The following is a 23736-nucleotide window of genomic DNA, read 5'->3' on the forward strand; positions in this document are numbered from 1 at the left end:
ATTTGGATCGCTTGTTCAATATCAAATACTTCACTGACTTAGTATCGAAGGGTTTTAGTTGGAATCCTCTTAATAAACCTAACGATCTGCTCTCTTTCATCAGGTTCCAAACCTTTTCAAGGATGAAAAGTAACTGACAACATACAACACGAATCATAAATAATATATAATTATAAACTTATAGATACTAGTAAATTAATATTAGAATTTTCTATTTATAAGGTCATATTAAACGCATGTGTTGTGATCTTAAACATAAATAGAGAATTTCTTCACTTATCTAAAAAAGCTTATTGAGCAGTGATTTTTTTTCCCAAAATAATTAATTTACAATAATAAGGGAGGTCAAGAAATTTGGGTTTGAGCTTAAAACGAAAAAGAGGTTATTCATTCAACCAAATGATTGTTGGTACAGTATCTGTTTTTTTGGTGGGCCCACGATGCACCCAATCGTACACACGCCCAATATTTGAATCCAATACTTGTAAAAAGAATTCTTATAGCCCAAACCATTGAGTTGGCCCGAATAGTCTATTGTGTGGATGCATTAGTGTTGGTTGTTTATGCTAATTTGAGAGTTGGAATTGTTTGGACTTTGTGTCAAAGGGATTCATCACTGATTAGTAGCTATATAATTGGATCATGCAGGGATTAGGCCCAACTCATAGCCCTTCAATCCAGGGTGTTTTGGGCTTCCAATTTTCAAAGAAAAGGGCTAGTCCGGCCCAAAAGATAAAAAAGAGTGGGTGTGAGGAGTATAATTAATTAAGTCACACTCCAAAACACGAAATGATTACAATGACAGTTGTCAGGGTTGGATTGGATAGGATAGGATTGAATGAGTTGGAGAAAATGGAGTGGAGTGGAGCAGTGTGTATATTTGATGCGTGTTGAACTGAATGTGAACGTGTCGGGGATGCGCATGTGCAGTAAAACAATGAGTGTACAATTATGACAAGCTTCACCTACGCGGCTCCGCAAATCCTGTCTTTCCCCACTTCCACGTGCTTCCTAATTCTTCATTACCAATTCACTTTTCTCTCTCTCTCTCTCTCTTAAATTACACAATTATTAGTTTTATTGTCCCACAACTCAGATTCACGTCGAAAAGTTTCATTCTGATTGATTGAAGTTATGCATTTTTTGTGGCTTGGGATGTGTTGGTGTCTCATTGTTTGAGATATTGTATAAGGTATTATTTATTTTATTTTCATAAATTTTATAATTTTATCTTGAAAAGACATCTAAATGATCTGACTTACAATTCAATCGGTTCTCCATTGCACTAGGTATTGTTTATTTTATCTTCGTATGAGTCCTATGATTTTGTATAGAATAAGTGCTTTGCTCTGGAGAAGAAGCATTGGATCTTATAAGCCATTCAAACTTCTCGTCTACAACTAATGTGAATGCTTGCTTACATCAGTAATTAGTATATAATTTTAAAAAATAATTTTCACATAGTATTTATGTTTAAGTTATTTATCTATTTTAGAATTAATGAGCTAATAACTGTAGGTTGTTTGAGGTTAATTTTTGGTAATTAATATTCTTTGTATAAATCTATATTGTTCTGTTACGCCTCAAGGGTGAGAGTAATTATTTTTTTGTTGATAAAATATATATGAAGGAAAATATTCTGAAACATTTTTATTTTTACACAATATGACCCTCTTTAAATTTCTTTATCTTGGATATATTATTCATGCATATTTTAAAATTATTGAAAAAGGATATAAGAAAATATTAATTGTGATCTATTATTTATTTTAATTTTCTCCTCTTTCATATAATATTTTAAACGAAAAAACCTTAAAAATGCACAAATCCCACATCAATTATAGAGAGAATGAGCTTGTACAGATCATAAGTTTTAAGGGCCTTCTCTTTGAGCAATGGGACATTGATCGTAGCAGCGACTTATAAGTTATTATATTTTTTATGAATAATTGGTGTGAGACGTAAGAAAATACCAATAAAAAATAGCAAGAACTAACCTAGAAAACATCCTAATATTCTTAATTGGTGGAAAGAAATTAGATAGGAAAAAGAAAAAGTATTTGAAATAATTTAATTTTGAAAACATTGGATTGTGAACCTGCACCAAATAGCCCCACCCAACACTTAATTATTCTAATGTATAGAATATTGAGCAGAAGTGGTGCCTCGTCTTACAATGAAAAATCAAAGTAAATATATATTATATACTAGTCCAATTACACACAAAATAAAATGGGGTGCATGAATTTTGCACCAAAATTGCCTCTTTAAATGTGCAAGTCAAAGAAAAGAGTATCTAATCAACCATAATTCTTAATACAAAGTCAATTACTAGAGAAACTGAATAGACAAATATATGTCAACAGTTGAATTTTGCAACAATTATAATTATGAAAAATGAACTTTCAAAAGGGCCCAAAAAAAAAAAAAAAGCCCATCAAATTTGTTATTATTTTTTGATGGCATCTTGGAAATTTTAAGTTATTATAGACTTGTTAAAGATATTAATATTAAATTTTCTCTTCTATGATATCTTAATTTTTCAGAGAGGTGTGGTTGTCTAACAAAAGGACATGTATAAATAATAAAATTTTTTGAGAAGGTGTAAGTATAATTTTAAAACTTATGTGAGAGAAAGTATAATTTTACATTTTTAGAGCAGGGCCTAAGTATAATTTACCATAAACTATATATTGATGTATCAATCGAATTGATGTACTATTAATTGTAATCATAAATTTAAAGATAATAGAATATACACCACCAAAATTGAAAATAATAATTGATAATTTTGCTAATAAATTTCAAGAATTGCAGGGAGTTAAGGCATCAATTTTGACCAAATTAACATAAGCTGAGGTGATAGAAATATATTATCACCTGAAAACAAGATTCATGTATTTGTATAGTGGCGCTGAGAGTATTATAAAACAAGCACAAGTCTATAATTAATTTTGCCAACATACATTTATCTGTACCAATAATTGAGCTGAAATATCAGTTTCTTCTATTTAACTAATTTCTTTAATTATTTTTTTTATATCAAGGACTAGACTTCTACAGATATGTATATGTTCAAGGCAAGTCCAAATATTATATATATATAGATGTGTGTTAAGGGCAAACAAATATATTATTGATGCGTAAACCTAATCTTGTTATGTTTGAATTGATGGATTTAAATGAAACTTTAAATATTTAGTAACAAATTTTTGATATTTCTATATTTCAAAAGATTTTAAAATTTTTAATTCTCATTTTGAATTATAAATATATTTTGTGAAATATTAATTAAGTTATATATTTTTTTATATATAAAATTATTTTCTTCAAATTTGTAACTCAAATCCAAATACAACATTATCGAAAAAAATAAAGGTGGAGCCTAGCAACACCAATAATTATTGAATCAAAATACATTTCAATCACTAAAAAAAAAAGGGACAAGAACATTAGAACAGGGAAAAAAAATAAAAGTATCACAAAAAACGAAGAGGATATATGATTAAATAAATTAACAATAATTGAAACTCAACTTTCCATTTCTCCCATGTTAATATATATAGTAAACAACAACGGATATGCAGGTGGTTTGTTCTGAATTATATAATCCAAGAAAAGAGAGATGACCGGCGGGAATGTGGGGTCGGCGCCGGCCTTCCACCACCCCCCACCCCCCCCACAAGATTTTATACCTCGGCTGCAGCACCCTTAGTTTCCATTTATATATATATATATATATTATTAAATAAACATATATCTATATATATAGAATATTATTTGCAACCCCCCCAGCCCCCTTGAGTGTTCTTCATTCAAACCCCATTGTTTTCTTGCAGCCCCTCTCACAACCCCCAAAAGTCAAAACCTTAACTAGCACTGCACAAACCCAACATCATATTTTTCACCAAAATTCCACGTTGACTTATAACCTTTCATCATTTCCCCGCCCATTCCTTCTACTATATAAACGCAACCTCACTTCTCATTTTCCTTCACTCTTCATCTCTTCAGCTGTCTCCCCAAATCCACACTGCTTACTTACATATATACTCATCAAATCTGTTTGAGAAACACAGCAATTAGCACTAGCCAGCAGCTTGATCTTGATCAGGAATCATCAAGAATGATTTGCCTGTACGCAGAAACGCATTTGTCCACTTTTACATTGATCCTCTACGCTTGTGTATGGATCCCGTTTCTCCAAATAGCGCAGGCTTTTGTAAGATTCTTCACCTTCCTAATCGACCCGCACCGTCAAGCCTGCAGCAGCAGCTATGATGAGAACCCGGACTGGGAGCTGGATCTTCCAGTCTCCCAGTTTCAAGAACTAGAGCTGATGATGGGCAACAAGAATGGAGGAGAAGTGAGTTGTGACGCTCATGAGGACGAAATGTGCTCGATTTGCTTGACTGAGTTCGAGAAAGAGGAATTGGTGAACAAACTGCCGAAATGCGGGCACGTATTTCACGTGGGGTGCCTGGAGAAATGGCTGGACAGATGCCAGTTCACCTGCCCGCTTTGCAGGTCTATGCTGTTGCATGTTCGTTCTTCCTCCCCATGCAAAACATCATGGGCTTCTTCTTCTCCCATCTGTATCAATCTGCCCCCTAATTGATTCTTTTCATGTATTCATAGAGATGTATATATTCATATATATGATTCGACCAATTTTTGTTACTGATCAGAGGAGAAGGTATTGATATTTGATATTAGGCAATGAAATCAATTTTTTGTGGTGTTAATTTTAACCTGTCAAGCATTAATCTTGAGTAATCATGGCTCCCTGCCCCTTTTCGGAGTAGTGCTGCTATGAGGACTTCAACTTTCTGATGTGTTTTATTTCTTAAAATGAGAGAAATGTTCCTAGTTTTATTTAAAAATGGGGTTTTGACTTGCGCCATTTCGCAGGCTGATAAGGTCGTCTCAACTTCTATTATTGGGGAAGACTTTTTAACAGCAGAATACATCTCATGCCTGGAATTCAGAGTTTCCCTAATAAGTAATCAGATTGAATTTTTTTTGTTGCAAATTTTATTCCATCTTCTACTCCATTCAACATATAAAGATGGCAATGTCATCATGTATTTTATATATGTTTAATGGGTAGAAGATAAAATAGGATTTACGACAGAAAATTCGAGATATGTGTCCGCTAATTAAAACTACAAAAGTTTATTGCATTTAAGTCCCGTAATTAAAGACATTTGACATATTAATCCTGTAACTTACTATAATAGCAATTTAGTCCTGTATGTTTTTATTTTCACAATTTCAGGAGAAAATTGGCCGAAATCACACATTACTATCTGGCCAACTTTAAAAGTTCTGATCAATTTTGTGTTAAAATCGAGAAAATTAAAACATACGGAACTAAATTGCTATGCTCACAAGTTAAAGACCAAAATCACAGCACCTGCATTTAAGCCAAACTGAAAATATGAGTTTGTAGCTTTTGGATGATTTTCACCAAGGTTTTAGCTTCTGGTAACTTGTGTGAGTGATCCAAACATCAGATATTCACATTGTTACAGTTTAGGAAACTGATATTTAAATCAGATGTTTCTTCTGGAGCAACATACAGAGAAGCATAAACATGCTGATCAGAGCAATTTCCAGGAAATCCCCTGTTCCTCAACGAGGGATATGGGAGACTGCTTGCTTGATGAATCCTGACACTTTTTCTTGTCCTCATGGGAGATGTTAATAGATATAATTACCTTGTGGAAGCTCTGTGTTTACAGACATGATTTACGGCTAGCGATAAATCAACCAGTCCTATAGTAAGGGTAATTCTTCGGACAAAAACGTTCCATTAAAGAAGTGAAATTTACAGAATGGTCAAGTTTTTAAAAGATCGAAACGCTGGCTAACTGGTTCTTGTTAGCCCAACCTGCTGCTAACAACTATTCTAGCTAAAAATGAAGAACCCCTACGGAGATTCTAACAATTGACCTTTCTGCCTGCGCAATTAGTGCAGGTGGTATTCATGTGTGACAACTAACCAAGCAAAGGTATTTACACAAAGTATGTCAACATGCTTTACTGGCAGTACAGCCCAAGGGGCCGGCGTCGGCTGTCAGAGCAGGCACCATCGACCCATCAGCAACGTTAAACGACTGAGCTTTAGTGTAACCTGGCGCGCAGCTCCCATATCCAGAAGGAACAAAATAAGCCCCATTGAAGAATTTGTCCCTCGACGACCTCCATTTCCAGTTCTTCCACCCACTACTTGTAACCTCTCTCTTTGTAACCTGTTCAATATGTTGCACAATTAGCTTACGACTATGTCTATGTGAAAACTTGCCAGTTTCCTGTTATTGTAACATAGTTAAGAACAACATTCGACTCACTTGTTTTATATCAGGACTATTAGGCGCCATGAAGTAGTTTCCTTCACTGAAGATGGTTGGATCAGCACTTCCACCAATGGCATACATCTCCCACTGGTCGTATCTGTTGTTAGCCACGTGTGCATAACCTAGCCTGACCCTGCTCGTGATAATTAATTAACTACTTTTAGAGTCTTAAGTAACATGATTCACTGCAAAATCTAAAATGAGACATCAAACGTATATACATACCTCGGCATTCTTTGCACTAAACCGGGGCCAAAATGGTTAAAGACAACTGTGACTTTGATGCTCTTGTCCTCTAGATTGTTGTCGTCGTGTCCGAATAACATAACCTGTCAAAACATGTTAAAGTAGGTAAATTAAACACAATAATGAACATGAATTATGTGTGTCAATGACAAAAAATGTAGCTAGGTAGCTACTTACTTTATCATGTTGGGAGAAGTAATTGTTAGAAATGGTGATGGCAGTCGAGGCATGAATCACATCGATGAGCCCATCAGTGCAACGTGCTAGGTAACAATGATCAATCCATATATCCGTGGAAGCAAATATATCAATGGCATCACCATCAGAGCCCCGACGATGGCCCATGTGAATCGGGCTGTCCCGAACTATGCCTTGATTTCCGGGCTTACAATCATGAATGCTAATACCATGTATGATCACATGACTAACATGTTGTATAGTTATGCACGGCCCATAAGCAATCTCCACTTTGGCCCCTCTCCCATCTATGGTCTTGTAACTATTCATCATCAGCTCATTCTTTAGTCTAATAACCATACTTCTTGCAAAAATGATCCACAGTGGTTTTTCTTGGATCGCACCATACCGCAGTGTACCCGGTTTGGGACTTTCCGGGTCATCCGATGGATCCGTCACAACATACGTTGCACCATACTTCCCTCCGACTGCATCCTTCCCGAACCCGACGACACAATCCGCCAGAGCACGGCGGTCGGAAGCCCACATGGAGTTGGCCCTCCAACAGGAGTCTATTGGGTTCATGATTTTCTTGCTGTATGAATTGGGCGGAGGGTTGTAAGAACCAAGCACTAGTGTTGTTGAAGTGCAAGCAAGAACGAGAGCAAGTGTAAGTGGGAGAGATGGTGAGGAGGCCATGGCTAGGACAGTGAAGTATTGAGGTGCAAGAATTTAATGAAGGGATGTTGCTTTTTATATGCATATTTAGGTGGTGATGCTAATTAATGTAGGTGGCTTCCACGTTTACATAGGAATGTTTCTTTGGTTTTGGCTAAGATTTTGTGCAAGATGATAGACGTGATCGCACGAGGTGGTGTGAGGGTTCTTGACTTTCGCAAATATCTAATTCTCAGCCTTGAAATCGCCGAGTCTGGAGAGAATCTGAACTCAAATATTTTGTTTAGTATGAAAATAATTATTAGATTGTATTAAGATTGAAAAATAAATCAAATTATTGATAGTGGATTGAATTTTTTTGATAAAAACTCCTTTCAACTTAATAAGTTGAATTTATCAAACCAAATTTGACCAGAAAATTTTGTTCAGTAAATTTTTAAGTGGTTCGAGCTCGATTCAATTAGCTCTGATTGAAGTTTATATTGGCTCGATTAGATTAATCTTCAACCCAAACTCGATTTTTGAAACAGAATAGATATTCAAACAAATTTGAACAATAATACATCCGAGTTGGCTGAGACCATTTACAGACCTGGCCCTGGGTTGGATTGGCTTAATGCGCTTCATATGTATAAAAAGTTTAAAGAACTATACTGAAATTAATTAATCAACTATATATGTTTGTTGATAGTAATTTATAATTATGGTTGTATAGAGCAGTGATGAATATAAATTTGAATTAAAGCCAAAAGAATTCGTTTTGCGTGACATATTTTTGAGGCAGACAAAGATTATGAGACTGAAATTTGGGGGTTGTGTCCGGGGGAAATTGCGACGCATTAGGACTCATGCAGGGGCTGATGTTACGGACATGCGTTAAATTCATTTAAACTGGTAAGCATGACATGCAATACTCATATACATAATAAACAATTTTATAATAAATATTAATCAATAACTTGAAGACGTTGAAACCATATATACACAAATATATATATTATCATGTACACTCAACATTATTCAATATTTGGTTTTTAATTTTATTTTTCTTATAGTAAAGAATAGATTTCCTTTTCTCTCTTGTTTTGAGTAACTAAATTATATGAAGAGTAAATTATAATGATTTTTTTTTTTAGATTTGGCATAATTATAATTATACCTTCGTTATTTGAAAAATTATAAATACCATTTGAAATTAACGATTATTTTAACATATACCCATTTGTGACAGCTTATTGTAGAGGGCATTTGTTGGATGTCTATTAATTTTAAAAGGCATTTATAATTATTTAAACAATATAGAGGTACTTGTAACTATGACAAACCTGATAGGAGTTTGTAGTAATTTACCCTTGTACTAATGATATAGTGATCCATCTCTTTTAAATGAGAAAAAATAAATAAAAGTTAAGAAAAATTGGTGTAAATCTCTATTACTTAATTTTTTGTGGATAATTGAATTGAGTTCAAATCAAATTTGAAAAATTTATCAGACAAAAAAATTAAATTTCAGTTTAATTTTTTATACCATCAAATCGAGCTCAAAGAATTTTTTTATTAATTACTCTTAAATTAAATATTAAATAATTTTAATTATTTTTTCTGAGGTTATCCATATCCAATTAATTGAACCAAAAGCATATGTATCCCTTGTCATAAATATAGTTTTAAGGGAGCAAATTGTAATTTTCTGATCCAAAAATTTCAGAGAAATTATATTCACCTACACTGAAAATACTGAAATTAGCCAAAAATGAACAATCCAGAAGCAGAGAGAAGAGCGGTAGCAGAACTGAGCCAGGATTCGCCTTCATCGACACAAGCCGAGAAATCATCATCCGCATCTCCAGGATTACAAATGGCGGCGGCTTCCGCTACGGACGGCGCGGCTGCGACAGCTCTGCGCTCAGTCCTCCATCGGGTTAACCAGGCAGCCGAGAGGGCCGGTCGTGCGCCGGACCGGATCAGAGTTGTGGCCGTGAGCAAGACTAAGCCGGTCCCCCTCCTCCGCCAAGTGTACGACGCCGGACACCGCTGCTTCGGAGAGAATTATGTCCAAGAGCTCGTTGAGAAAGCTCCTCAGGTCTCACATCTCTATTTCTCTGTCTCTTTGTCTTTATTGAATTGAATGCTGATAATTTATAGGTTGGGCAAAGAGACTGCTTTTTGGCTGTAATCGTAGTTCTTTGCGGATTTTAGTTTCTTTTGTTGACTCGTAATTTGATTAAGGTCAGATTGATGTTTTTGTAATTTCGTGCACAGTCACCAGCTTTAGTCTCTGTGTTGGATTGCAGCTGCCGGAAGACATAGAATGGCATTTTATTGGAAATTTGCAAAGCAATAAAGTGAAGACACTTCTGAGTATGTTAGAACCCTCTCCCTTTGTAATCGAGGTCTTAATGTGATCATAACCCTCATCAGAGGTGGATATTGTGAATGACTCACTATACAGCTTTGAAATTTTTGAAGGTTTTTAATAAAGCATCTAATCATTTAACCAGCTGGCTGCAGAAAAATTCCAGTGTTGTGCTTGAAAGATACAATCTCTGTAGATGATAATGGGTATTGAAGGTGAAAGATCTGACCAATTTTGAAAAATGTTGGAACTTGTTAAATGACAAAAGCTTCAGCGACCGCGTTTACTAATGGCATGATATGATTTGATTGCCCTTGATGTTAAAATGTTATTTTTGTCCATATGGGTTGTATTTTTGGACCAAGTCTAACATGTCTGGTTTATTCAGCTCTGTGGAAGAAACTGATTCTGGTCTAAACGGATTTCTCTTGGAGTTAAAACTTGTATCAGAAGTGTCGAAGGATTGACTGGACTGTGGGAGTAATTTGAGGATAGAGATTAAGGATTTTGTTTTCTTTGTAGTCCACAAAGAAACTACGCGTCTAGTTTCAGGTGCAGAATTTTGGGTTCTAATCTAACATTCTTTCTTTCTGTTTTGCAGCTGGGGTACCAAATCTTGCCATGGTGGAGACTGTAGATGATGAGAAGGTAAACTTACTTGTAGCTTTTGGGTCCATGTTATTAGCTGTTGTAAAGTTTATATAGCTTTGTACTGAAAGTATACTGCAGAAGCCATGAAAGTGCTAGTCATAAACCTTCAACAATAAGTTACAATGAAAAGATTATACCAAAGTTGAAATTTCAAATTCTAGTTTGATAATTTAACTGATCCGCCTCTTAAGGCATTATAGTTTAGTTTTCTTTGTTAATTAGTTTGATCTTCCCATTATGACATCCTCACAGATCAGAGATGGAATTTAGTTTTTTGCTGATTCCAATATCTTGTTTTCTGTAGATTGCAAATCATCTTAACCGGGCAATTGGAAACATTGGAAGGAAACCTTTGAAAGTATTGGTCCAAGTCAATACAAGTGGTGAAGAATGTAGGTAAATTTAAGTATCGCTTGATTGATGGGTCTTCTGTATTTTTATTTGCTTCTATTGAGTACTCAACCTGATTTTATTGGACATCAACGTGTCCTATCATAAAGCAAGGTTAATAACAATTGGTTTTGTGGTCTTGTTCTGGCAGCTAAATCTGGTGTTGAACCTGCTGGTTGTGTGGATCTTGTGAAGCATATTAGTATGAACTGCCCTAATCTTGAATTTTGTGGCCTGATGACAATAGGAATGCCAGATTACACTTCTACCCCAGAGAATTTCAAGGTATATCTACATCTATTATTGTTGCTGGGTAGCACGGTGCCAATTTATCTATTGAAAATAGCCTCATCTCATTACTCTTTGGGTGTCAGACATTAGCAAGCTGTAGAAGCGAAGTGTGCAAGGCCCTTGGGATAGCAGAAGAGCAGTGTGAGCTGTCAATGGGCATGTCTGGTGACTTTGAGCTTGCTGTGAGTGCTAGTTTCCATATTTTTTCTTTTTCACTAGTACTGACAATGGATGCTTAGCATAAATTGTACATCCGAGCACCTTCTAACAGGACTCTGGGAAGAGCTTTCGACCCCCTTTGACTCTTTTGTTTGTAATGTCCCAACAAATCCACTCAATATCAATGGGATAAATTGCTGAGCTACATAGTCCCCGGCGCCGAAGAGTACAACTGACGAATTCTTGGTCATTTTGCAGATTGAGATGGGCAGCACAAATGTTAGGATTGGATCTACCATATTTGGAGCCAGAGAGTATCCAAAGAAACAGTAAAACTAACTCTGCTGCTCCGCATTTAGAGAATTACAGCCGTAAAATTTCTTATTCTCTGCCCCATCACCCTACAACTGCTTTTGATTTTTGCTCACTGGAGCTAGCGTTTTGGGCTAAGCAATTTCCACATTCAGCAGCATGTGGTCTGTTTAATGATATCCACACCACTATGTAGCTCGTTGATGGCTACTTGATCCCAATCTTGCATACGATGGCTGTAATAACTTAAAAAATTAAAGAGAAATTTTTTGACGAGTGTTCGGAGTTGGAATGTTTACAGTCTTTTTTATACATGTAACATGGATGGATCCCTGATGAAGGGCATGCATCACTCCCCTCTTTTATAGGAAAGGTCAATCTCGTAGAACAGGGAGCTTTGGAAGTCATTAAGAATGACCTAATGTTATCCATCGTGTTGGGTAAAGTTCCGTCAGCGAGTATGTTTTCCACTTTGCGGAAGGCCTATTTGCCGTTGTTGATTGTCGTGCTCCAAACTTAGTTAAAATTGTACTTGTGTATTAAGGTCCAAAGCCTTGTGAAAATTACTTTTGGTCGCCACCACGTAGATCGACTAAAATATCTTTACTTATACCTATTTCTTCTTCCATAATTAATATTTTTAATTCAAATAGGTGCTCAATTAATTTTTATTTATAATTATAATAATTTTTATAAGTTATAATAATATATATAATATAATTGCATTCAACATGTCATTTCAACTCATTTTTTAAAATCACGTGGGACTAACCCCCTCCCCCAACAAATATCCAATAGGCAATGTCATTTATTTGGTCAAAAATTTAAATTTTGGCCACTGAAGAACTAAATATCATCAATTTTAAAACTTAACGGACTTATAAAAATGAGCATAATTATGGAACTAAAATTAATATTGAGCATAATTAACGAACTAAAAATTTAATTTTTTTGTTATAAAATTTTAATTTTATATATTAAAAATATATTATAATATAATTTAATAGACCCAAGTTGACCAGGAGGGACATGTTAGTCATTGTTCTTAAAAAAATAGGCTTGAGTTGACCAGAGGGCAGTGCGAGTCATTACTCATAACATATGGATGATTTTTTATATTTAAATTTTTATAGGAATTTTTGTGATATTTTTTCATATCACAGGGGGTCAAAACGCATTTAACTCTTCTCTGTTTCTTTCTTTCTTTTTCTGTTAATAACTCCACGCATAATCCTTTTAGAAAAATAACTATATAAAAATTATTTTTATTCTTGTTCAACATTTTCTAATAAGCTTTAAATTTAATTTGTAAATTATAGTACTTCAAATTATTTTAATATAAAATTAATTTATTTATTTTTAATACACAATAAAAAAAAAGTTAATCAAACAACAAAAAAATATTTAAAATTAACTTACCTTCCTTCACGCCGAATAACATAAGGAGAATTATTATTCTTGTCCGTCTCTATTCTTTTCACTTTCTTTCACTTCTCATTGGCTCTCATCGAATCAAAGGAAGCCTGATCCTAGTATCATACGAAATCTGAATAGCCTACACATTGGATTGAATTTGTATCATACGAAATCTGAATAGCCTACACATTGGATTGAATTTGTATCATACGAAATCTGAATAGCCTACACATTGGATTGAATTGGTACAGTGACTCACACCCTTTTGTAAGGAGAGATTATGCTGTCTTAACATGAAGTTACCCCAACTCCACCATTGTGTATCAAAGGCAAAAAAAGGTAAGCTTGCCAAAGTTTACAATGATCTATGAACAAGCTCAAACTCACCTACGTCCGCTCCCTGAAGCTACCACCGCCACCAGTAATTGCCGCCGCAACAACCACTACGAAATCTTTCAATGCCACAATCACCCGGCTCTCCGCCCAAGGCTTCCACCGCCAAGTTCTCCTCACTTTCACCTCCATGCTCAAGTCCCCCACCGCTACTCCTGATGCTTTCACATACCCTTCCCTTTTCAAGGCTTGCACTTCTCTTAGCCTTTATTCCCTTGGCCCCTCGCTGCACCAACAGATTATCGTTAATGGGTTCTCCTCAGACCCCTATGTTTCCTGTTCACTGATTAATTTCTACTCAAAATTCAATAACATTGGCTATGCCCGAAAAGTGTTTGACATGATGCCTCACAGAAATGTCGTCCCGTGGACAGCTATTGTTGGATGTTATGCTCATGCTGGTGATATGAGAAATGCATTCTTGATGTATAACTCTATGCAGTCTGAAGGCATCCTACCTTGTCCGGTTACTATTTTGAATCTGCTTTCGGGGATTTGCGAGAGTGAGCACGTCAGAGCCTTGCATGCTCGCGTGATTAAATGTGGTTATATGCGCGACATAGTTTTAGTCAATTGTTTACTGAGTGTATATGCCAAGAGTGGAAGAGTAGAAGATGCTAGGGAGTTGTTTGAATTGTTGGGTGAGAAAGATATTGTTTCTTGGAATAGTCTAATTAACGCCTATTCTTCAATGGGGAACCTTAATGAAGTTTTAAATCTCTTCTCCAGAATGAGGGTTGAGAATATAGAACCTGATCAGCAGACTTTTGGGTCATTGGTCACTGCTGTCGCAAGAGAAGGTAGTTTTGAAGTGGGAAAAGTTGTACACGGGCAGATAGTTACTTCTGGATTTGAATTGGATAAACATGTAGGAACATCACTTGTAGCATTGTATTCAAGATGCAGAAAGGTGGATGATGCATTACAAATATTTGAGAGGGCAGCTGATAAGGATACAGTATTTTGGACAGCTATGATCTCTGCCCTTGTACAGAATGATTCTGCCGACGAGGCATTGAGAGTGTTTCAAGAATTGTTGGTTTCAAGCTTGATGCCATCTTCTGCAACCATGGCGTGCATTCTTGCAGCTTGTGCACAACTCGGTTCTACTAAACTTGGAACATCAATACATTGCTACATATTAAGGCAACAAATGGCTGTAGATATTCCTATGCAAAATTCTCTTGTTAGTATGTACGCGAAATGTGGCCTTCTGGAGCAGAGTTTTATTGTTTTTAGCATGATGGGAGAAAGAGATGTTGTTTCCTGGAATGCAATTGTTGCTGGGTATGCACAGAATGGATATTTAAGTGAGGCCTTGGACTTATTTCATGAGATGAGGGTAGCTCGCCAACAACCGGATTCAATCACTGTTGTTGCCCTTCTCCAAGCATGTGCTTCCATTGGGGCATACCATCAGGGAAAGTGGATTCATAATTATGTTGTCAGAAACTGTCTAGGACCATGCATTAGGATAGGCACAGCCTTGGTTGATATGTATGCTAAATGTGGTGACCTAGATTCTGCTAGAAAGTGCTTTGACAGAATGCCACAGCACGACACTGTTTCTTGGAGCACTATTATAGCAGGATATGGTAGTCATGGGAAAGGGGAAACTGCTTTGGAGATGTACTCTGAGTTTCTGCAGAATGGGCTTTCACCCAATGATGTCATTTTCTTATCCATCCTTTATGCCTGCAGTCACAACGGGCTTGTTGATAGTGGTATGATGGTGTTCGAGTCCATGAAAAATGATCATAAGATTGAACCAACAGTTGAACACTGTGCATGCATTGTTGATCTCCTTTGCCGAGCTGGCAAGGTACAAGATGCATATGCCTTCTATAGGAAGATGTTTGCAGAACCAATGGTTGATGTTCTTGGCATATTACTTGATGCTTGCCGGAATTCTGGCCAGGAAGAGCTTGGGTGCGTTATTGCCAAGGAAATTTCTGAACTCTGGCCTGCAGATGCTGGTAAGTATGTGCAACTAGCTCACAGCTTTGCTTCAATGGCCAGATGGGATGGTGTGGGTGAAGCTTGGTCTCAAATGAGATCTCTTGGACTGAGGAAACTGCCAGGTTGGAGTTTCATTGAAATGCATGGCACAATCACCCCATTTTTTACGCGCCATAGTTCACATCCTGAATATGCAAACATAGTCTCCATGTTGAAAAATCTAACAGATGATACTAAGGAAGTAATATCAACTTCAGAACATGAAGAATTTTCCCTTGATTCTTATGTGCTTTGAAAATGAGATGCAGTTTCTCTATTCGACTTTCCCACTGTTTCAAATATGGCTGCCATGAGAGGCTCCCAAGTTGCTTGCCATATGGAGGTCGTAAACTTAACCTCCTGCCTGGTTCCCTGCAAATTATGTGCTCTTTTTAAATATCTATTGCGAACTTATCTTCACACTTGGAGCTGGAATGGATGTATTTAAGATTAACTTGGAACCAGAATTCAAACAGATCTGCATCCTCAACTGCAATTAGGGGCCAGCAAGAATACAGTCACAGCCCAAAATCACATTAGAGTTGGAAGGTTTTATCCAGATCCACTTGCTCTTAAAGGTGCATTTTGTCATGAATTTCCAGAGTTGCAGATAAACATCTTCCTAGCAAACTCTTTTCTGGTGAAGCACATTCTTGCTTGGGATGGTTTCCGCCTTCTCAACTGTCTTTTCTACATGTTTACCAGGCATTGGCATTGAAGTAGGCAAGGCCAATTGATACGGGGCCTGGACCAACATTGAAAGAAAGTGCAACTTCTGGAACTGCTGATAGACCTTTTCCCTTAAAGAAGAAATCTTCATTCACTGCAACTAAAACCTCGGGAAAAGTTATCTAGTTAGACCTTCCCGATAATGATGCCAAATGAGAGAACCAATATTGTAAACAGGGAAATCTGGAGGTCACACAACTTGGTGATTTGGAAAAGCACACTTGATATCTCATCTGCCAGTGAGAGCATATTCATGTTTTAATTTCTGTTAACTGTTATTCATTTTCTCTGACATAATGATAAAGAAAACGATAGGGAGAAAAGAATTTACAGAAATTGGAATTCCTATAAAAATGGATTGATTTTAAGCTGATTGATACAATTCGTTTGCCCTGCTACTGTGGTTTTCAATAGAAGTTTTCTCTATAATAGTGGCTGCAGGAAGTGATCAAGAAAAGATGGAAGAATAGAAGTAACAGTTCAGAACAAAGAAATAGAACAACGAAAGTCCTACACTATAAACCTCAGGGGATAGCAACGAAAAAGAGATACCAAAGTCCAAGTTGAAATTGTATTTCTAATCGGGCGTATTTGCACAGAAAGACTAATAAAAGTGCATATATCTGCATTTTACTTGTGAAATTAATAGTTGCCAAAAAATTCCCATATAATGAAGGAAAATCACTACACTATTTTCTCCTGTACATATAACTGAACCATACATAAAAACAGAGCAAAAAATTCCACAAAATGAAAAATTTTAGCTACTTTCTATTGCTCAATTTACAGCATTGCTAACCCCAGCTCTGGCAGTGCCAAGGCAAAAATCATGTGTAAACAGGGAAATCTCTCATGGTTTAAGACCCTGGGGATTTTCAGCAACATCTGGAAGTGATGGCGAGGATGCACCACTAAGCATGCTGGGAGCAGGGGTATTCTTTCGCGACTGTCGTTTGGTAGGTACTAGCACAGTCTCGTCTAATTTTTCACTGATATCATCATCATGTTCACCATCCTCATCATTTTTAAAAACTGGGTGGATGTAAGCATACCGGAGATAGCTTTTCAGGTTCAGGTTCGGTTCTCTTGCACGTTCAAGAGTATCTTTCATCATCGCTTCCTGGAATCCACAACAGAAATGGAATGAGTTACAAATATATATATAAATGGAAATTTGATATATAGGTTAAAATTATACATAATGTGGATATTTAAGGACCTGTAAAGGATATCTAATAAAAGCAGGTTCATAACGGCCTTTGCAGAACCTATGGAACCAAATGGTCAAGACTGGAAGCGCAATAAGAAACGGGGTGGACTGAGCAGCCCCTTTGGTACTCATTAATCCCATTAGAACAAGCTGTGAGAAGACCAGTGCAGAGATTATGCGTCCGTGGACATCAGGCCAAAATGCTGCAGCACTTTCATATTCTTGGTTATACACATTTATGATCTGATAAGGAAAGAACAAAAACACACTTATCATCAGTCTTTCTCTGTGTGCTTCAAAGTTATGATTCTTTGAATTCAAATCTGTTTAAGGTTTCATGCATATTGTGTGTGTGTGTTAGAGAGAGAGAATACAAATCTACCTGATGACGGAAAACGACATATGCCAGGGCAAAGAAAACCAATATAAAAGGGAGGAAAACTGGTGTGACCACAGCATAGACAAGGCCTAGGAGGAAATATAACTGTATTTGAGGTTCACCAGTATTGAAACCAATGCTTCCTGGATCCATTGCCTCTTCTCTATCCTTTTCAGTCTTCACCAGAAAGAAATTCTTTAGATGGAAGATTATCAAGGGTTTCAATCTTAAGATCTCCCCAGCAACACCAGCCCATCCGTCCACCATTACATAAGTAATGAAGAAAGTTGCTTTCATAGGGATCGCAACACCAATTGTTTTAGGGATTCTGCAATCACTCAAGACCAGCTGATGAGAACATGTCCAAAATGACTAGAATTGTTAAATAATGAATCAGAAATTGTTTCACTTCTTAAACATAAAAAAGGAACCATAGTTGAAGTTCAAGTAACACACTCATTTGCAGACTGATGAAGAAAACTATCAAGCTGTTGGAATGCAGTTCCTGCTATTACGCTCACAAGGAAGACGTTGACAAAGTTGAAGATATAATATCTTAAGGCAGACCTCCTCTCCAATGCTGATATGGACAGGAACCCCTCAAATTTGGACATCATCATCAGTATCGTCGGCAGCACTATGAGGAAAATCTTCAAAGCAATCCCAGGTAGAAAACCTTGAATTACAGACTTGATAAAGGATCTGTTTGATGAATAGATTGTTAATCATAAAACCCAGACACATGATTTTGTCGTACTTTTATGTAGTAATTAATAAAGATGTATAAAGAAGCCATACTCACATTTCAATTATCGGCTTTAAAAATGGTGCCCTTCTCTCAATACCCTCGATATTTGCAAGAGATTGCACAATAGTGACAGGGATCATGAAGAAGAATGTAAGGAAGAAGAAAGCAACAGCAGCAACAAGCCTCCTAATAGTCAGTGAAACATAGGGAATCGCAAGGTTATCCCAGTAGACATCACGTGGCTCTGGAGCCCACTCCGTTAACCACAAAGTTGGATTTCTTGTTTGTTGTGTTTGTGCACAAACAGCAGCACCCCACCTACTTCTAAAGGAAACAAATGCTGCCGGCATGATATACTTAGGATCAGATTTTAACCTCTCCCTCTCTTCAGCTATCTGCATTTGAGCGTGATGCTTAGATTATTTACAAATGAAGTTCTATCTGCAGAAGGCTTCCAACAGTGCAATTAACGCCGTCTCTTTATAGTGGACAGCCAGTGCGATCTAGAAAAAAGATTGGAGTACTTCACTTACTTCTTTTGATAATCTCTCAATTTCTGCTGCCTGATAATCAATTGCATCCACTTTTTCCCCCCAAAGGCCAAGAAAACCAGTCTGAAAGTTTGAAAGAAGTAAATAGTACACTAATTAACTCTAAAAGTTCTACTTTAAATTCAGTATGACAAATAAACAATTGAGAAAAGAATACATTGCTTTTTAACCACATGCTACCTTTGTGACGGGCCTTTTTGATTGATTTCTTGAATATTTTAATTGGTAATAGTCGAGCCAATTCTGCTTACTTTTCTTCTCCTTTACCAGTTTTGCAAGTTTATTGGCATTGATTACAACCTGCAAAAGTCTTCTGATGTAAGAACAAAAATGCATATAATAGCCTGATTCACAATGAACAACAGTTGCATGGAAATGTATCTTTCCGAAGTAGCACATAATCAAAACTAAGAAGCATCAACATATGCAAGACATGACACAAACCTGACACCCAGATAACGGCTTCTTAAGTTAGGACACACTAACAAAAGGAGAACTCGAAAACAACAAAATTATCTTTTTTCGTTTGGACTATTATCTAGATACTATGAGTTCATAAAAATTTAATACTTAATCCAAAAGTCAAACACTAGAACAATGTTTTTTTATGGCAGCATGTGAAGAATATATGATATAATAAGTTTTGAGTAACAGACAAGCACTTCTGGCTGGCTGCTACTGGTAAAGGTAACAAAGGTACATAAGTCTAAGATGAACTTTAGCAGGAAGAAAACCTGTTGGGTAAGATAGTGATCTGGATGGTTGACCAGGAAAAAATGCTCCACAGATTCACTCACTGATTCATCTGGATCTGGTGGCACATTTCTAACAAGCACCTGCGAAAGATCAAATTTTCAGCACTCCTGGGAAACGACCAAGAAACAAGGACAGGAGTAGGTCGTGGCATCAGCGTGAAGACATAACAGCAACAGAGGCATCTTACGCCACCAGCAAGGAGATAAAACACTAAAGTTGTCAATGGAGAAAGAAGATACCCAGATATATCCTGAGAGCTCTTACAAACTTACAGATATATCCTGTACTGCAGTATCTAATTGTCATAAAATACAAGGAAATTTACGTATGTTCATGTATATCAAGGATAATTAATATATTAAGATACTGTCATTAGGAACAACAAAAAATCTCAGAAAATATTAAGTATCATTGATGATGTTACATAGTACCCCATACCCTCCTTTACTTCCCAGACTAAATTTGAGCAAGAAACTGCATCTTACCGTGAACTGATCTGGTCGAGATCTTTCAGAAGCAAGAAAGTGTAAGCGCATTGCTGCAGTTGTTGCATACTCCTTTATCAAAGTATAGCAAGTCCAGAAAGTAAACGCATAGGCCATCACTATATGAGTCCAAAACCTGTAAATTTCACAAAGTCCAGTCATATATGTATGAAGCACCCAGTTAAATGATTGAGAAAGTGCATATTTGTTCAAGCCTATGCCCACTAATGAGCTTAAACTTAATTACTTAAATCAGGCCCTGTTTGCCTAACAATGACCAAAAATCATCTGAAGCTTAGACGGCTCACAAGGGGACTGGAGGTAATTGTTTCACCCCTAAAAGGAGAGTTAAACACCTGAAATTAACAATACGGAAAATAAAAATCTTGAATTCTATTGAAACACCTACTGACCTTAGTGATCCATACGGAACATTTGAAATGGAAAGCTTGTCAATGTCACTGAACTGTAGCTTATCGGTTGCTTCAGATTTTGCTAAAGTGTTGTTTGTCCAGTTGACCGGCACCAGGATTGCCCATGAAAGTAAAGCTATAGGAATAAATATCTTAAGTCTGCATAAGCGATATGCACAATCAGTACACGAAAGAACTGAACCTCAAAACATCAGTTCTATTCAACATCTCAAGAAAGAACATAAGCAGTATATACTTTCTTGTTAGCTTATTTGCTTGTAAAGCAAGATAAAGTGAGAGAAATTTTCAGAATCACATAGTAACATAATTAGGCAGAAGCAAGCTCAACCAACAGAATGAGACTTAGAACCAGTATCCGTAAAGCATCTATTAAGAGTTATCAACATGACTGCAGAGTACACAGCAACTTGAACTAATTAGCATGGCAATCAACGGGAGTAACACCATAGACTATCGCGTGGCATATGCTAATCAAATTTAATCCGTTCATCAAAAGAATGCCATTGTGATCTACAAAGACATATGGTGATGCAATCAATTTGGAAATTACCAATAACAACAAAATGCTTGCTTCTAAACAATTGCATAAAAACATAGACTATTCGTATAACATTTATCTTTTTTGTAGCAATTTCTTCACCTCCAGAACTCAATACTGAAGATGTCAGAATCGTTTCCTTTATCATAAATCCTTTGTCCTGTAATTTTATGGATTTGATGCTATGTATAATATATTAAGTTGAAGAAATACCAGATAGGTGCGCATACCCCAGCAAATAAATTCTCAAGTACACAGCCGAATCCAGCCCTGCATGATCAATAAGCTCTGGCTCTGGCATTCTTAGTGCATCTGGCACCCAATTCAAAAACCTAACATACGATCTCCAGTCCAAATTGACAAATTTGCTTACAAATGATCCTGAATGCATAGGGCTGCTTCTCAAACCCTTGAGGTACCATTTTGGAAAGTATACCCTATCATTAATTGGCTGGAGGCGCAGGATAGCAAATGCGACAAGGAAAGCTACTGCAAAGAGAATGTTTATTCCGGCTGCAACACCTATATCCGCAAATGTGGCCATCTTCAGCGTCTAGCACACTAGTCAAACTTCCTGCCAGAAACTGAAGATTGTGAAGGTAAAACGAAATAGAGCTCATAACAGAATCTACACCAAGAGGTGTGTCCTCCAAGTAATGTACAGAATCATGATATACAACACGGGCATATAATTATACACTTGTGGGATTCTGTAAGATTATTTCTTCAAGCATAAACTGAATTAAGGAAAAGTAATCCGCTGAACTAGAGATACATATTAATTACAGACAATCCTTACATAAAAGGGGGAAAAAGAAAAATCTCTTTCATTAAAATGCAAACCAAAGAACATTCACAAAGGCAGTCACTCTTCCAATCAATTACCCCTCTAATGTACAACTAAGTTTCACTGTAGTGAATAATTTTCTTAATGAACACAAATTACTACCCACTGCAATTTCTTCAATTATTTTCAAAAACCCTTTATCCTTTAGTACACAATCAAGTAACACATCCGAACTCCAGAAAAAACAACAAAATTTTGACCCGAGCAAACATACACAAAGTCTTTTGTCCTAAAATTTACCAAGAACGACTATTATTTTGTAATAATGCACAGACAAAGAAACAACTTTCCTGGGGAAGATGCAACAAGATCCCAATTCCCCCACCCCACCCCAACCCCACCCCAAAAAGAAAAGGACGAAGCAATAAGTGCATTGGGAAACAGAAAAGAAAAACATAAAAACAAAAACAAAACAAAAAATAATTACCTGTACAAGATAACTGTTAACTGATGCTCCGGGATCCGAAAAACCAATACAAATCCAAATAATTAACTCAAAACTGCAATGAAAACAACATTAGAGGATGAACAGAACAGCTTCAGATTTAAATGCACCCCGAAAAGCACCACAGAAACCCCTTCATAAAGTTAAAACCAGACCTCAACTCACCCACCCACATCTTAAAAAGCCACAAGAAACAACAGAAAAAGATAGAGAAAGCGAGAGGAAGTGTTGTGTGTTTCAGATGGAAGGGAAAATACCAGCAAAAACTGAGACTTTCTTGAAGATCCTTCCTTCTTTATTAGTAAACAAACCCCACTCTTGATTGATTTTCCTTTTTCAACTCTCCCTTTTTAAAAACAAATTGAATTGATTGAGGGTAACGTTTTTGGTTTTGGAGTTGAAAGTCGGTAATTGTGATCTTTATGTCGACAATGTGGAAAACCAAGTGAGGAAGAAAAAAAATAAGAGTGTAAAGCATCCGCCCATTAGTGTGAAGTATTTTATTACAAAGAAATGGATGATCTGTCCGGTCGGTTGAGGCCCCACGCGATGCTTCAGATTTTCTAACGGCTACTTTTTTCGTACACGGGATAGCGACTGTCACTTGATGAGGGGACTCAGCTCACGCGCTGGATGGGCGCGTCGTAACTCAATCTTTTCAAGTTTTAACCGCCCTGGTCTTTTAAACAACGGCAATTATTCAATTTTAACGCAGTAATTTGGTAATTATCTATACTATTATACTAATCCTAAATCCCCCAAAGTAACTAACTCAGTTTCACTGTATCAAATGTAAAATTTCTAAAATATTTTTACAGTCTTCACGATTTAATTACCAACATCAATTTACTGTGCTAAATGTGAAATTTCTACAATAATAATTATTTTATAAAGGCTACTTTTATATTTTTTATCTAATACATTATAAGAATATTCAGTTTGGAGATGACAATTTAGAACATTTACTTTTAAATTTTGTGCAATTAGGGCTCCGATCATCAAAGTTATCAAAAGTAACCAGTAAAAAAAATGATGTGGCATTCTTAGAATTTTATTTTTCTTACTTTGCTCGAACACCGCGTGTATAGTTCTTATAACATGAACAATTTTGATTATTCAAAAAAATAATTTTTTTATAAACATCTGATAAATTATAAGTGATGTCATGAATCAAAATTAACTATTTTT

At 36.3% G+C, this 23736-nt stretch overlaps 4 protein-coding genes across 7 annotated transcripts; 2 read left to right on the forward strand and 2 right to left on the reverse strand.

Annotated features, from left to right (window-relative positions):
- Positions 1-5788: 5788 nt before the first annotated feature.
- LOC105168603 (putative pectate lyase 2) lies at positions 5789-7488 on the reverse strand. Its single transcript, XM_088883589.1, has 4 exons — positions 6783-7488; positions 6585-6688; positions 6354-6492; positions 5789-6254 (listed from the first exon to the last, which is right to left on the reverse strand). The coding sequence occupies exons 1-4, from the start codon at positions 7479-7481 to the stop codon at positions 6033-6035; spliced, it is 1164 nt and encodes a 387-aa protein (XP_088739715.1). The 5' UTR covers positions 7482-7488; the 3' UTR covers positions 5789-6032.
- Positions 7489-9183: 1695 nt separating this feature from the next.
- On the forward strand, positions 9184-11840 carry LOC105168604 (uncharacterized). The gene is made up of 7 exons (XM_011088738.3): positions 9184-9543; positions 9755-9821; positions 10418-10464; positions 10772-10859; positions 11009-11142; positions 11232-11330; positions 11566-11840. The coding sequence occupies exons 1-7, from the start codon at positions 9214-9216 to the stop codon at positions 11638-11640; spliced, it is 840 nt and encodes a 279-aa protein (XP_011087040.2). The 5' UTR covers positions 9184-9213; the 3' UTR covers positions 11641-11840.
- Positions 11841-13097: 1257 nt separating this feature from the next.
- Positions 13098-16491, forward strand: LOC105168605 (Tetratricopeptide repeat (TPR)-like superfamily protein). The gene is made up of 2 exons (XM_088883365.1): positions 13098-16004; positions 16132-16491. The coding sequence occupies exon 1, from the start codon at positions 13403-13405 to the stop codon at positions 15680-15682; it is 2280 nt and encodes a 759-aa protein (XP_088739491.1). The 5' UTR covers positions 13098-13402; the 3' UTR covers positions 15683-16004; positions 16132-16491.
- A 269-nt stretch (positions 16492-16760) lies between these two features.
- On the reverse strand, positions 16761-23006 carry LOC105167999 (hyperosmolality-gated Ca2+ permeable channel 1.2). 4 transcript variants are annotated; one of them, XM_011087900.3, is made up of 13 exons: positions 22806-23006; positions 22531-22603; positions 21487-21826; positions 20698-20856; positions 20285-20420; positions 19778-19879; positions 19224-19343; positions 19026-19106; positions 18547-18887; positions 18201-18446; positions 17748-18072; positions 17375-17608; positions 16761-17275 (listed from the first exon to the last, which is right to left on the reverse strand). In XM_011087900.3, the coding sequence occupies exons 3-13, from the start codon at positions 21798-21800 to the stop codon at positions 17006-17008; spliced, it is 2328 nt and encodes a 775-aa protein (XP_011086202.1). In that variant the 5' UTR covers positions 21801-21826; positions 22531-22603; positions 22806-23006; the 3' UTR covers positions 16761-17005. The 4 variants fall into 4 exon arrangements, with proteins under 4 accessions (XP_011086202.1, XP_011086201.1, XP_011086200.1 ...); XM_011087899.3 differs by having other exon boundaries at positions 21487-21840; XM_011087898.3 differs by having other exon boundaries at positions 21487-21830; positions 22806-23005.
- Between the last annotated feature and the right edge of the window lie 730 nt (positions 23007-23736).

This window comes from Sesamum indicum, linkage group LG8 (assembly GCF_026168435.1).
Source record: "Sesamum indicum cultivar Baizhima isolate 11 linkage group LG8, ASM2616843v1, whole genome shotgun sequence".
Taxonomy (NCBI): domain Eukaryota; kingdom Viridiplantae; phylum Streptophyta; class Magnoliopsida; order Lamiales; family Pedaliaceae; genus Sesamum; species Sesamum indicum.